General features: G+C 35.1%; 1 protein-coding gene across 2 annotated transcripts; it reads right to left on the bottom strand.

Moving 5' to 3' along the window:
* Positions 1-628: 628 nt before the first annotated feature.
* LOC119071746 (ventral anterior homeobox 2-like) lies at positions 629-6,703 on the bottom strand. Of its 2 annotated transcripts, none has more exons than XM_037176792.1 (5): positions 5,672-6,703; positions 3,278-3,580; positions 2,538-2,613; positions 1,228-1,315; positions 629-1,165 (listed from the first exon to the last, which is right to left on the bottom strand). In XM_037176792.1, exons 2-5 carry the CDS (start codon positions 3,516-3,518, stop codon positions 956-958), a joined length of 615 nt encoding a protein of 204 aa, XP_037032687.1. In that variant the 5' UTR covers positions 3,519-3,580; positions 5,672-6,703; the 3' UTR covers positions 629-955. The 2 variants fall into 2 exon arrangements, with proteins under 2 accessions (XP_037032687.1, XP_037032678.1); XM_037176783.1 differs by having other exon boundaries at positions 634-1,165; positions 3,014-3,580.
* Positions 6,704-15,871: the final 9,168 nt, after the last annotated feature.

The raw sequence follows: 15,871 nt of genomic DNA, 5'->3' as shown, positions 1-15,871 counted from the left end.
TGATTTTGAACATTTTCAAAAATGTCGACAATTTCCAAGAATTAATTTCACGAAAACAGGCTCTGCCCTATTGAGTTTGCATCTATCGAGAATTGTTACTGTGAAAAATTATCATTTTACTTCACTTCCAGCGGCGGAATTTTCGGGTTTATCAATGGAATTTCTCCTTTTACAAAATTTTTTATTCAAAAACGTGAGGTAAAGGTAACTTTATCGGCATTTTTGAATAAAATACCTTACTTGGCAATGAGGTAAATGATGACAATGGTACTTCTTGTGTGCTTACCGACTTCGGTTACGCCTCGATCGGCAAATTTCACAGAAGAAGTACCATTTCCATCATTTGCCCCATTGATAAGTAATGTACTATTAAATCATTTTTGGTAAATGGAGTTATTTATAACACTCCCCAAAAACTAAATCACGCTCGAATAACCATATCCTTTACAAAAACTTACTTTGAATGCTTCCGTGAAACTTTTATTGTAGTAGTGCCGCAGCAGGGACAAATTTGAGTGAGAAAATCAAGTGCAGGAAGCCACTTAAGGTTCGTGAAGTTGGCAAGGCGTAAGATGGATTTATTTACAATTTTTATTCAATAATTTAAAAAATATTTTTTTTTTATATTTTTATACTTAAAATTAAAAAATAAAAACGTGTTCAACATAATTAATCATTTCTAAGAAGGTAAATTTTTTTATCATTCCCTGTATATTGATGGATTACGAAGAATTGTGAGGTGTCATTATGGTGGGGCCACAAAAATCCAATCGTGTTCGTATATATATTGTTAGCAATTCACAGACGTCAAACATTATCATCAGTACGAACAGGTACAACATCTATTACGTCATTATAGTTTCAACATGAATATTTTTCGCTTTATTGTGTTGTCCCAGATGATATAATATCAGTCACATATATCCGTCCGATAAAGCGGGATAGTTTGCCATCTCTATACATCGCCATCGTGCATACTACCCCCCTCGTCCATTGAATCCGTGCACACAGACAATTCGGCATCTTGTGGATGAGGATCTTGTTGTTCTGGTATAGGAAGTGCGTTCGGTATTTGTCGTTGACGGATTATCGCTAAACGCTGTTGTGTCAATTCGAGATGGTGTTTTCGCCACTTAATTCTACGATTTTGGAACCAGACTTTTACCTGAGAGATTGCGTTCGAGATTATTATTCAATAATTGATGATTATAGCATGTTCTTAAGTACTTGAGCTTCGGTTAATTGAAGTGTGTGCGCTAAATATAGTCGTTCTGGACCAACCATATACTGTTGACGTTCGAATTCCGATTCCAGTCTGAGAAAGGAAATCGTTTTAGTAAATCACATTATAGCCTTTGCGACTAAAACTGGGCTGCGCTAATATACAATGAAATTTCAACTGCAGTAAATAGCTCCATGAAGTGGAAGCACAAGTTTACCTGTTTGCAGATTAAACCTTGAACCCATTTACTGCCATATGACATACCGTCAATGAAAAGCTAATGCACCACAGAGTACGGTTTATTTTACTCTGCCGTGGCTAATGTGGTTCTTGTTTGACTACAAATCAGACTAAATTCGATCTATCGCCCACGGCTCGGTTAGGTGATTGAGTTAATTTCGCAATGACCTGTTCATTCGATATTTTTAACGATGCGAATTGGCAACGGACTATTAGAATATCTACGAGTAAGTGTTACATAGAAAGCGAATGAAGGAAAAGTCATCTTGCCCAGCCGCGGATTTGAACAAACAAATCGAGACATCATTACCAATGTTAATGGTTGAAAAAACAATCTCCGTTTTGACCTTCCTTTAATAAATTGCTATGGACTGAAACATTATAAATTTTAAATTTTCAACCAGTCCAAATCTTTCGAGTAAGAAAGTCATCATGTTGTGTAAATTCACAGCACTGATCCTAGCATGAGCATAGAAAACATTCGGAGGATGATGATATTTACGTTGTATGAGTCAAACAATCCTAATCAGTTACTCTTATCACAAAAACATCAAAATTTGACACTTGTCAAGTCAGTATTCATGCTAGGAGCAGTGCTGTGGTAAATTACATTGACTGCGACCATAATTACCAATTTTTCCACTCGAAAATATATTTTGAGCATTTCTATGGACAGCCAATGTTAAGGATAAACATAGATCGACGCCGTCGATTCGACGGCGGTGAAAAGGCTTGTGTTTCAGGTCAGGTATTTTTTATGAGGAACCTAGTCTGACAGTGGTTGACGTAATTACTATATTTCAGATCAGATCAAAATTTATCAAATCAGGCTCAGGTCAATCAGATGTCATGTAAATTCAGGTTAAATTATTTTCTGTTATTCACTTCCCCCGTTCCGAGTGGTAGTTAATGTTAACGAAATTGTTGTTTAATTCACTCATACAAACCCACTGCTTACACGTCTTTATACAAATTTCATAGTTATGCGCTTAATTGTAAAACAGCTGAAGCCAAGTTGGACACAAATTCGGTTGACTTTAACTGTAAGTTATTATCATAAATAATTGACTCTTACCGCTCCAGTTGCTCTGGTGTGAATATCGTTCGAACGCGTTTACTTTTTAATGAGTTTTTCTTCGAAGTGGAATGGTCTGAAAGGTGTAGACAGTTCATAGTTAGCAAGGTCTTTGTAAAAGCATTTGTTAAACGTCTATGTAGTTTGTATCATTGTAACTCTTGGTATATCTCAAGACGTATGATTCTATAGCAGATCATCAACCAAACACAATCAGTGGCAGGCGTTTGTATTTTATAGAAAAGATTGGCCTATGGCCTATAGAAATGAACAGCTAAAAGACTGCCGTTACGGATTCACTTGTTCCATTAACAATATTTAAATGTTTGGCACAAAGTGGACCAAACAAATATGAAGTTGATTATACTTCGGTGGTACTTTTGGGTGTTCATGTCTGTATCTCGATTGTTAGTTTGTCACTGGTCACTGCATCAATTACTCTAACAACTACTTCAAAACGATATGACTGTACCTACCCCCTTTACTTTTTTCTCTACCATGGAAGCTACTGTGTCCGCTATGATGTTGATGGAGCTGCTGTTGCAAATTGTGAATTACATTTGCATTATTATGCTGCTGATGGGATGTATGAATATGAGAACTAAAATTTTGTGGCAATCCAATTGGCATTCGATTCGCATTCAATAAATTACTGTCACCATCGTAGTTACGATTATTTAAGCTATTCTTCATGATACTGTGATTGTTCAACGACAAATTCATTACAGCAAATTCTTTACTGTTGTGCTGCTGATGATGTTCCATGGCGGCTGCAGCATTTTTCTTCAATCCAAGTATGGCAGCGATCGTAAATGACTTTCCTATGTTGCCGTTAAATGATTCTAAATGTGTTCGATGGCTGGTCTCGTTTTCCATTTCATTTTTAATCGACATGGACTGATGATGGAGTGATTGAGACGAATGCAGGGCGAAAAATTGTGAAAGTGGATTTTGATGGCATTTCGACGGGCTTTGAAGCATTATGGATGGTTTTTTTTTATTTGGTGTGAAGCGCTTCGGTTGTTTAGTTGAAATTCATATTTCTGAAATTGATTAAAATTGAGGTGTTGTTAGTGAATGGGAAACAGATATTGAACTAAGATTTCTGGCTATGTTGGTTAATTATACAGTTTTGCTTTCTAAATTCAGTTCTGAAACACAAAATGTTCTTGAGCCTATGATTAACTGGTTTTCATGAAAATAGCCTGTTTTGAACTGCTATCATCCTAATATCGATAACCACTTCAGAAATAAACGACCGACTGTTACTGAGCGGTCTTATAGCTGAGGGTAAATAAATGTTACATCTTTCTTTCAGACCGAGACTTTACCTATCAGTATCTGCTATCAACTGTTATCGATAACGACTGTAGGAAGGATGATGTCTAACTCATGCACCAAGGAAAGCGTGTGTTCAAAAAAAATTAAGTAAAATATTTGAAATTAATTTTTTTTAAAGATCTGTATCAAATGAAGTAACAGATCAGATCGTAGAACTGCTGATATCAGCGCTATGAAAGGTTTAGTGTCCGTATGCTTTTTGCTTTGGTTCGAACTTAAAATTCTTAAATTCTTAAAATTCTAGCTACGTCAGTTAAGAAAGTGACTTGTCACTTGTAGTGACAATGCTGACATTGTCGTAGGCTGGAATGTTCAAAGTTGGTATAAACTTAGAAAGTACGGACAGACCGTAAGTGAAAAGTTTCTCAACAGAATCCCTCAGTGTTGTATTACTACAAAATTGGACTAATTCTACTAAACTAATTGTATAGATTCCTGAAGAGCTACAGGAAAAACTCTCAAATTCAACTGAAAATAGGGTTCAGTAATTTTTGAGCTCTGAAGATGGTTTGTATATCTCTATCATTGTTTAAATACTTTGAGAAAGTTTGCGTTTGTGCCTTAGATTTTTTTGCGAATTGCATTCTTGCTGGTTAAATTGCAAGATAAACTCAAAAGCTTAAATTTTATTCTTTAATTTTCAATACCTTTCACTCCACTTGAGTGCAGTGTTGTTCGACGATCTAAACATAAATAGAGAATGTAACGAATATTAAAATTTTTGAGAATCATCTGTTACCGACAGCAATGAAAAAAATATGCGATGACCTCCGACTAATGTTACTGGATCCATATTTCGGAAAAGGTCACAGTGAAACTAAGTGAAGTACAAGATTTAGCCTCAAACTCTAAGAAATTTGACAAAGAGAAATAGCAGATTCGATAACTAGAAGTTTTTCGATGGTTAATACCAAGGTGGATATAGTGTGAGGTTAATACAACAAAGTGAAAGTCTGGATACGATTCCAATAAATGTGAGAACAAATTAAAAGACCTTTCTCCATTACGTACGTACGTGTTGATTCTAAACGACAAAGTCAAATCTCTTTTTAAAGTTCTCTTCATGGAACCTATTTCACAGAAGGTTTTTTGATTCCTTGCATTTTACTGATAAATTTTTGTTTTCATATTTTCAGAAAACTTAGCTAAATTCGGTCGAAAAACCAATTTTTTGACTGTGATATTGATGATACAAAATTCGACCTAAAACTATGCCGCCTTCTCGTCCTCTTATTTCACTGAATGAATAATACCAACAAGCCTTGAAGGTATCGTAAAGCTTGACTTAGTTATTTTGGCCAAAATATTTTTCACCATGTAGCCATGATAACACATTCTTCGTTTCCGTTTTTATTGTCTGAATTTTTGTGACATTCAAGGAGATGAGCGGTAAAAAAATGACAATTTTGTGATAAAAAATTAACCTGACTCTAAATGTGATGAAATCAATGTTCTTGAAAAATTAAATGTTATTTCGTTAAGGAGATATGGAGCGAATTTCGGTCAATAGGAGGGTGACACTCAAAGACAAAAAATGGGTTCGTAGTTTCTTTGTCAATATGCAAGAAACTATTCGTTTTCATGCAGCTCTTGAGCTACTATTACGAACTTAGAAAATCATTGAAGGTCACTCTGTTGTTATTTATTCAAATTTTTCGCCAGACGACAATTTAACATTTTCCAGATTCGGGTTCGAATTTGGGTGAAAGCAAGCGATACAAGGATACTATTAACATTTAAAATGTGTATGTTCGGTCATGCTAGCAGCTCAGGAGCTATGAAAATGCAACTACCTGTACAAGATATCTCACATTGTTCCAACGACAATTTTTATCACTTTTATCCAAGTCAACGGTCAGCTCTTTGTCGTATTCATTCCATTCACTTCATAATTATTTCATTCCGAACAATATTTCACGCTTGCTTTTAGAACTAAATGTTTTTAAATGTAAACTTGTATACACTAACACTACACAGTCTGCACTAGGCAAAACAAATTCCTAAAGTCCTTCTTCAATTCACCAAGTTTCTGCAACACTGACAATGTTTTACAGATCTCTGTCGTACTCAACTATTTTACATATGCTGCATGTACAATTCCGACCGATCTCAGCTATTTTGCATTATGTTTCGTTTTTAGTTGGTTCATAATAGCATCAGGATTAAATTACGTTTTGATTACATTGTGTTGTATTTATCCATCTAAAACGATGAAAGAAAGAAAGAAAAACGCTGAACTTCTTCGGCTTTTGTTTTCAACGTAAACTGGGAGACATACAATGAACACCATTCGACGATATTAACTGAGTATTTGATTACACACTTTTTGTTCGCTGATATTTTACTAGAAAAATATTAATTTACCCGCACCACATACACTCAAGACCTGGGCATAGTTCCGGAAGTTCTTTTATAATTTGTTACGCATCGATTGCATGACAATTTCTATAATTAAATTCGCACTTAATTTTAGCGACCTCGAAGCGATAAGACAACTGTCTTTCGAGCCTTTAAATATCATGTGTTGGTCTCTTATTTTTTGTCACTCGTACCACAAATCTTAACGAAACAAAAATATATTTTCGTCAGATTACATATCAATAGAAATCAATTTTATCAATCCAGACGATTCAATTTGCGAACACTGTGTCACTTATCCTCCACAACAGACAACATTACACGGCCCACCACTGTGGCAAACTAAAAACGTTATGCTGGAACGATTTTATTCGCCATACGAAATTATATGTCTGCACACCATCATCAACCACCATTCAGTCGTAATGTTTCACAAAAATGGTCGAAGACGGAATAACCGTAATGTTATGTCAGACGATTCCCAAACAAATAAGCACATTTCAATCATCATTATGCTAATATACCCGTAAAATGAGAAAATTGCTAACGTGCTGCTGCCGGGCTTGATTTACCAAAAAATCCCTACTTCCTACATTATGCCATTATGCATGTGTATACACATATACCCCGAAAATGTACAATGCTTATGTACTACATAATGATGATGGTAAACAAATGGGATATATAGCGATTATATAATGCACATAAAAATGGCACATAAAAGGATGAATGTTTGTCTACCCCTATTCCAATTCAATGAGGGTGTAGAGGACGCCTGCTGGGATAATCGTCTTTTTTTACGTGAAATTATTGCAGTTCAATTTTTCGTTTATTTATTTTGTTTGGGCGGAGTGAATTAAGGGTTGAATTTGTAATTGGATTTTTTTTTGTTGTTGCTCTCTCGGATGAAGTCAATTAGTCGAACAATTTTGTTTTTCAAGGATAATTTTACGATTGGTTTCGAATTGATTTTTTTTCGTTGTGAAACAACATTATAAAGTACGAATCTTTCGGTGAATCAACTCAATTCCGTTGAAACAATTCTGTTTTTTTTTTCTTCTAATTCTTCTGTAAATGGTAAACTGGACAGCCCTCATTATGGCCAGTATGGTTGAGCGTAGAAAGCATCCCTTGAAACAAATCAATTTTGTAAACGAATTGTTGTATACATGTACATGAGAGAATATTAAAATCTCATCCACATGGGTATTATTGGGTGATGGTTTTCCGAAATATGATAACACAATTTTCATCCCTGATGTTATAACCGCATTCAAGCACCGCCTTTTATTATTTCTGCTCTTTATATTTTCCATTTATTATAGTACACTCCATCTAAATATGTATGTACCATATAATTCACCAGAAGGAAAATCTTTCCCCTCTTCAACCGCGTGTGTATCTATTTATATATACACACACACCGTATGTACCGTATTGTGGATATGGTTTTTCCTCTACCATTTTGGTATTTTCCTTTATTAGCTCTGTGCAATATGGGGTATGGTACATTATTTATATCGCATCATGATGATGATACGTATTTTATGATGCTAATGTTGTTTATGTACACAAGCACCAAAAAAAGGAAAAAGAGAAACAAGTAAATAGCTTTTTAGAATACCGCAGAGTCTGATTTTATTGAGGAAAATTATTGTGTTTAATTATGGCTTGCAGGGCGAACCATAACAGGGATTTGGTAGATTTTTTTGTCATTTATTAACGACTCAGCAACTTCTACCTTTTTTGTAATTACATCTGTAATGTAAATTAATTATTCACAGACGACGAGCACATAATTAGGGCGTAGTTATCGAATCTTCGACCTAATTTGATCTAAGTGTTTTCGACAGACAGAAATAAAATCTTTCGCCTCATTATGCTTCAACTGCTATGACGTGCACTTTGCTACATAAGACGACGCGACGAGCCCAGAATTTATTTTTGTCGTCTTTTGGTCCATATAACTGATTCTTTATAATTTCTTCACATTTCATTCGATCAATCGTGTTGACTATGGATGGAAAGAACATGTGGTATCTGTAGGAGTGGACTCTCTCAAGTATACAATCAAATTACCGTAGCTGTCACTTTATAGCATTTATCTGTAAATTACCAATTTAGGGAAGGTACATTTTTGAAACATGATAGAGGTTGACAATAACAGTTTGATCTTTTTAACAAGGAATACCCCCCTTGCCTTGTTCCACATATTTCAATGGCGGCAAAACCATTAGTGGCAGCGCAGTTGGGAGATTGGGCATCTCACATTTTGTCACCGTAGGGATGTTTAGTGAGAGCGAAAACCAGTTGAATTTAAATTAAGTTTCCATTCCACTCAACAAAAAGTACTCCGTGAGAGAGCAAGCTGTCAAAAAATTCAATTTTGTCTCTCACACGGAGTACTTTTTTGGTAAGAGGAAACTAAGCATTATCTCGGGGTCAGCTGTCGAAAATTCATGAATGAAAACTAAAATTGAGAGTCAGACTCTGTTTACAAATTTGATCTCTCTCATTTTGACGTGACCAGGGCTCCGATTCTCGTACTTTTGTAAAGTATAGTTTCCACTTAAAAAGAGCACTCCGTTTAGCCTCCGTCTACATGACAGTTGTAAAATGGAACAAAGGAACTGTCACGTAAACGGAGTAAAAAATTGAAATAAATTCAATTTCCACTCCGTTTGCGTGACAGTTCTTTTGTTCTATTTTACAACTGTCATGAAGACGGAGGCTAAACAGAGTGCTCTTTTTAAGTGGAAACTATACTTAACTCATAATATTCGTAACTTGAGAGTTGCGTGATCCCATAAGAACTGTCAAGTTACGAATTCTTAAAGTTACGGACAGCATGAGAATCTATGCTCAGTTATACAAAAATACCTATCACTTAACACTATTTTCACTGCCGATCGGTGGCGACGGTACTATGTCTCTCTTTTTATCGGCAGCGATCGGCGCACGGATCTATTAGAAGTATCTATTCCTCTTGAAATGTTAATAGCATATGTTATTCAAGAAGGATGAAGGTATCCATTTTTTTGCATCCTCTTGGCATGTTCGTGTGGCTTACTTACACCATATATACCTGAATCTGTCGCCTTGTTACCTTTCAATTGACTTTTTGTATAAATTATCGAACCAATTTTAATCTTTACACTCCATTTTATCCCTTAACGGCTTTATTAAACAAAGTGGTGGGTGTGCGTTAATTTCAAGTTTGTTTTTTGCCAACTCATAACACGTTGCAAGGAATAGAAGAAGCTGCTCTGCTGCAGCTATTCAAATTCATGTTGAATGAATACGTTTTCTACTTATTTTCTCAAAAATGGAGGAAGAAACTTGCGTCTTTCCTTTTCTCATATTCATAATGAATTTCGATGAGCTTATAGATAAAAGCACATACTGACTACCAGAGGCGATAAATTTACTGGTGGTAGAATCATTTCTTTGTGATGAAAGCACCAAATAAACGTCTATGGATATTCCGATAAAATTTCTTATAACTAATTTTTGGTTCATAATGCGAAACTTATTAGTTACATCATAATTCATGAAATATTATCAACCCGAATTTCATAATTACGAAATGTTTGAATGAATAGGATGCTACACAATAATAGAGCTGAAGTTTCAATAAAATCTTGAGATAATTTATTGTAAACGGTGTAATACACGTAACTTACTTAATATTTAATGATCGCTAAGAAATTCATATATCATAGTAGGGTTACCATGTAAGAAAGGGGACGTTGAAAAATATTAGCAGAAGTCTTTCTTCGGATTTTCTTGTTTGTTTTCTGCTTTTCAAAAGTCATTTTTACAGAATATTGGAACGCTATTTATTGCGAAGAAATATTTAGCTGTAGAGATTTTGTCATCTGTTATCGATGCCAAAAATAAGCGATGAGCAGTGACTGATCCGGTGTTACATAGGAAATGGTGTGTCAAAACTAATGAAGTAATAGATTTTATCGCATACGCGGTGTGATTCCCCGAAAAAATTATTCACCTAGGATATATAATAGTACATTTTCTACCTTGGTGTATATTTCGAGAATAACTTCGTATGTACAATTGTATATAACGAGCGCCAGCGAGTGTATATACAATTGTACATAAGAAGTGATTCGAGAAATATACACCAAGGTAGAACAATGTTTTATCTCCTGCAAGCTGATATTTCATACATTAGCGAAATAACCACAAAAATTTGGATTTAAAATTAATTAATTAAGCATGTTGTTTTAAAACGCATTCACAACAAAAAAAACATCATACAGAGAATCCTTTATTTACTTACTCACACACATATACTATCCACCTCAACACTTCGTTTAAATCACATCATTCCGACTACTCTGATTATTTGATCGATGTAGAAGTGACTAACGAACCACTACTGACACCAATTGCATCGCATTATGTGATTTGTTGGCGTAGTGGTCAGCATGTTTGGTTGATATGCTGCTGGTCCCGTGTTCGCTTCCGCCGTTCGGCGATTTTTTTTTTTCAAATAAGTAGATGGAAAGTAAATTTACCCTAGGTGGGTTATGTGTGAATTATCCAATCGTATAAGCTGTGGTTATGTATGTGTTTGTGTTTATATGCAGAAACGCGTAATGTATGAAATATCAGCTTGCAGGAGATAAACAAACATTATACTTCTGTAAATTATCAAAGTGTCATTCGCATATCTTGTTGTCTCGTTTTCTCTTATGCGATAATAAATATTATGCACGTATGACAAGGCGGTCGAGGCTTGCCGACACACACAAAAATTAACAAATAACTAACAAATCATTCAGCAACAAAAAGTATCAACTTCGTATGTTAATTTCAATAAGAGCACTGGCGCACGCTTTAATTCAATTTTCATGCCTTCGGCAAAAATTACGGAATTTTTCTCGTAATTTGGGCCCTCGGCATGAAAAGTTGTATACGCATCTGTTGTGGACGGTTTATTTTAGGCACTTTCGCTTGTCGCCCTCACTTCGTTCGGGCTACAACTCGCGAAATTGCCTAAAATATACCGTCCACAACAAATACGTAATAGTATTTTGCATAACAAGGGGCGAAAGTAAAAAAATTCAAACGTGTGAAGTTTGCAGCCCGCGCCGCAGGCAAGGGCGGCAATCACACGATTTGAATTTTTTTACTTTTGCCCCGAGTGATGCATACTATTTTTTATGCCAAATACTGCGGAAGATTTGTATTTTCGGTCCGAAACAAAACATAAATTTAATGAAACTGTTGAGTTATCAACAAAATTTGCTGTAGAAACACGAAAATGCCGAAAAGCGCGGGGGTCCAGGGGGCGGCAGCCACCTGGTATAAAAATAAAAACAATTTAACAAATGAAATTACTGTAAACATACATTCACTTGCTCACAAAACATTTGGCTATCGTCAACACAACACTACACTCAATGCGTACTTTCAATCAAGTGAACATGTGTTTTCGCGACATATGAGGACCGAAAGTAAAATGATGACAGTGACATTTACTTTCGGCCCGCAAATACGCAAGCCCACGGGGCGAAAGTAAAATCATGACAGTGACATTTACTTTCGGCCCAAGGCCTGAATTTTTTTACTTTCGGTCACCATTTGAGGACCGAAAATACAAACTTTCACAGTATTTGGCATAAAAATAACTATTTGATCGCAGTACACTTATTGACAGGAGTTGACTACTACATTATGTAGTCGACTTTCGCATTATTTATATTGACTTTCGCTTTATATATTCTTTCTTTCTCCCCGCTCAAACACATAACTTGCATTTTTTACTTTCGCCCCGAATTTCGAGGGCGAAAGTATCCACTTTCGATGTTGGTATCAAAAAAAATTTTATCACATACGCGCGGTGTTCGGATGTCAAAATTACTTCACTAGAAGTTTAATTAAAAAATTACACTTCAGTTCTATGTTGTCTCGTTTTCGCTTATGTGATAAAATAGAGTACACACTTGTCACTATCAGTCTCGGCATGCCTCGACTTCTTTGTGACAAGTGTGTAATATATATTCCTCACTGAGACAGTGAGAAGTCTGAATTCGATCGATTTAGGCTTTCTGAGAACTTTTTTTTACTCGGGAAAATATTTGATTCAAAATTTCTTGGATACTTAAAATTAATATTTCGACTCAAATTTTTCACTCGTTTTTAATTATTATTTAAAACTAAAGAGGGATTTTTTGGTAAGTTGACCACATGTCCAGTGTCCAGATAGCCCTTGGCCCCATTAGTTTATAACCTCAGTCATTTAATTTTAATATTGTTTATGCCACTCAGCATCATAATATGGCATTAAAAGTCCTGCGGCCTCGTGTCATAATTACACATCTAGTACTTTATTAGGGTACTTTGCACCTCGATTGCATAAATAACTATTTATTGGATAGTAAACTGCCACGAAAAGTCGAAAAGTCAAAAGTCTGACGGAGCCTGGTCCACTTTAAAAAAAATCCCTAAAATTTTCTAAATGCGCAAATAGAATCTTTAAAAAAATTACGTTGGGTTAACCTTGCTACCGCTGGTGAATTCATCATCCATGATCGGCAGCCACGCCATCAGAAACCCTAAGCCCAAAATCGTTTCGAACTATGTGCAATGGCAACATCGTTCGATGTTCAGCTTGCGTTATTGTTAATTGATTCACTTTGTCTTTATTCGGAAAGTCGAATTTAAATTGAAAATTTATTCCATGCGATTTTTCGTTCAAAATAACTTATCACTCTTAATTTATCTGCTAATGTTTCAGAATGAACAAAATGTTGAAGGTTCTTCAAGTCTTGATAGAGTCGGTCCGTAGCATAATTCAAACAAAGCCATCATCGCATATATATATATAAGCATAAAGGACTATAATCGGATTTCATTAACTTCACCTTTGACCATCATTAGATACATTTATATCATTCTGTTTGAATGACTGAAACGTAACTTTTTTATCCTTTTTATTCAACTTGAACGTAGAATTCTAATTAAAACGATACTGGACGTAAACATGCATATAATGTTTCGAATAATCATTTCAATGAGATTATGCCATTTGTTATACCTGCAGACATGCAAACTAATTATTTCTTTATGTAACTGACCCTTACGATGACATTTTTATTTTATTTCGAAAGGGGATTATATGTGATACCTGTGTGCAGCGGAAGGAAACAAGCACGTCGTTAGACTGAAAGAGTTGCGATAATGAAGGACTTAAATCATTCACCGCGGATAAACAAAAAAATGGACTTGATTTGAAACAAATTTACGGTATGATGAGGTTCATGTGGATTTGGATCGTGTTGACTTAGGGTAGTAGGGTTCGCAGACAAAAACTAGCTCTCTATTGGAGATTTTAGGAGAGAAAATAGGAATCGCTTCGACTTGCCTGAATTTTCTTTGAAGTTCAAAGCTAAGTATGAAAGAAAGGATGTACATGGGAGAGTTTTGCAAAGAAATATTCAAAATAGAAAAAGTACACTCAGTAGTTTTGTGTAATTTCAGAAATTTTTCGTTTTTTTACGTGTCTCCGTACTTTGTCACTTTACATCTTGAGAGACTTTAGAGATTTTTGGTCCAACGATCTTAAATTCGAAATTATATCGCGAGACGCTTAATAATTTCTAGTTTTTAACGATATGATACTTCCCATGCATGATTAACAATATTTTGTTTGTTTTGGGCAGTGACATGGTCTCCACTGAATTGTCAGAGTGAGATGAATATGCTATTTTCTCAACGCTTTTGAGTGGATAAATAGATATTTATGGTTGTTTACGGCCTCTAGTGGCAATCTACACATCTCATTTATTTTCGAGTTAACTACGAAAGCCAACGAAGGTTTTACTTTTCGCCACTGATGTTGGAAATAGTATGATTCAACATAGGCCAATACACACAAGGCGTGCATGTACATCGAGTGCGCAATTGGTCTATTTTGAAACACATTTAACTGTAATAGGGAAAGGCTTTTTTATCTCTTTGTGATAGGAAAATATTTTCGGATTCAAATGCTTGAAATGCTTGATTTGTCGATGCCAATGATGTTGCGTCGCCACAATGTGATATGACGTCACTCAATGTGGTGATGCATTTTCTTGTTGAATTAACCGGGATGTCTTACGAGTCCGGTAGCCAAGTGATGTCTATTGTTTAAGCATTTGTGGAATGCTTTTGATAGGCTCTGCGAGCTGACATCCACTATCTATGTCCAATTTCTTATCAGTTTTTCCGTTTGTCGTATATTGTTGAGGTTATGTTGTCAATGGTCGGTTTCTTCTATCAATTTCCGTACTACTGCGGAAAAATGAAGGAACCATCCTTCTAAAAAATGTTTGAGAAGAGAAGACAATGTTTGTGCAGTTTGTACTCCCTTTCATATTACATTACAATTATTGTACCATATATTTCTCGTTTTTTTCGAATTTTATCCTGCACCTACCCCAATAATAACAACTTAAAATTTAACTTTACGAGAGTTAGCTCAGTGATTTTAATTAGTCGTAATAATAACGTTGAAAATTAATATTAACGGTCATCCGTATAATACCATTTTATTATTTGAATTTGGCTTTGAATCTCAACCATATTTGAGCCGGCAACATTTTAATTCATTTATTAAAATTGAAAATTGTTCGCGTAACTATCGCATAGAGATTATTTATATGCTGTATATATACATGTTTCCGGGGTTGCAATTTGTTACATAATTTGTTTGTGCTCATCTAGAAAATAAATTTTGATTGCAAACCTCAACGTACAGTTGTATAATCAAATGAAATGGCATCAAATTAATTTCATTTGCTTTTTGGCTTTGTCAATTAAAACTGAAATTGCATTTTAAACAAATTAAATAATGATGCAGGATTTTCAATTACGTTCTGGTTGTTTCTCCACAACTTATCAATTAATCGGAAGAAAAAATTTTTGGATTCTTAGAATGTGCATGTTTCAAAGGTAATCCATCTACCCGACACATTTACTTACCTCGTCAGATATTCATTTATCGTATCCCTTGTGTAATAAATCTACCACTATCATGCCCGCTCACTAACTAAAAAATTTTTAGGTTAGCCTTTCACAAGGAGGTAAACATATCGCCATGCCAATATAAATATCGAATCTATTAACACAAGACCGATATTTTCGGCCAGAGCGAAGCGAGCGTAGCAATTTCGCTCGAGTTGTAATTTTCTATTTCTCCCAGAGGTTACCCCAACGTTTTTCATGCCACGGGACATAATTACATTAATTTTTCTCGTAATTTGGTTTCTTCGGGTGAAAAAGTTGTATGCGTTTCTGTTGTAGATGGTAGATCTGAGGAACTTTCATGAGTTCGCATTTATGAAACGCTAGAAACGGTAACTCAAATGCTTTTGGTGCACACTGACAAAAAATAGTTGAAAATCTTACCTGTAGCAGGTTACTTTGTCTCTAGGTAATCTAGAATAGCTGTCACAGCTGTAGTACCTCATACAAAAAATGCAACTGTAGCAGCTATTCTAGAATCTAGATTACCTGGGGACAAAGTTACCTGCTACAGGTAAGAATTTCAACTATTTTTTGTTAGTACATGTGTTTAATGTCGAGATTTGGTTTTTATTTCGTAACTATTCCTTATTCTTCATTTGACA

The sequence above is a fragment of the Bradysia coprophila genome, chromosome II (assembly GCF_014529535.1).
Source record: "Bradysia coprophila strain Holo2 chromosome II, BU_Bcop_v1, whole genome shotgun sequence".
In the NCBI taxonomy this organism is placed as follows: domain Eukaryota; kingdom Metazoa; phylum Arthropoda; class Insecta; order Diptera; family Sciaridae; genus Bradysia; species Bradysia coprophila.
The sequence above is the reverse complement of the archived record's forward strand: the minus strand, read 5'-3'. Positions and strand labels throughout refer to the sequence as shown.

Excerpts from the sequence above, each read along its gene's own strand:
- LOC119071746 (XM_037176783.1), bottom strand. The coding sequence starts at position 3,518 with ATGCTTCAAAGCCCGTCGAAATGCCATCAAAATCCACTTTCACAATTT. Across the intron at positions 2,614-3,013 it reads TAGAGAAAAAAGTAAAGGGG|ACCATTCCACTTCGAAGAAA; the intron begins GTAGGTACAGTC and ends TACACCTTTCAG. Across the intron at positions 1,166-1,227 it reads TTCAATTAACCGAAGCTCAA|GTAAAAGTCTGGTTCCAAAA; the intron begins GTACTTAAGAAC and ends GCAATCTCTCAG.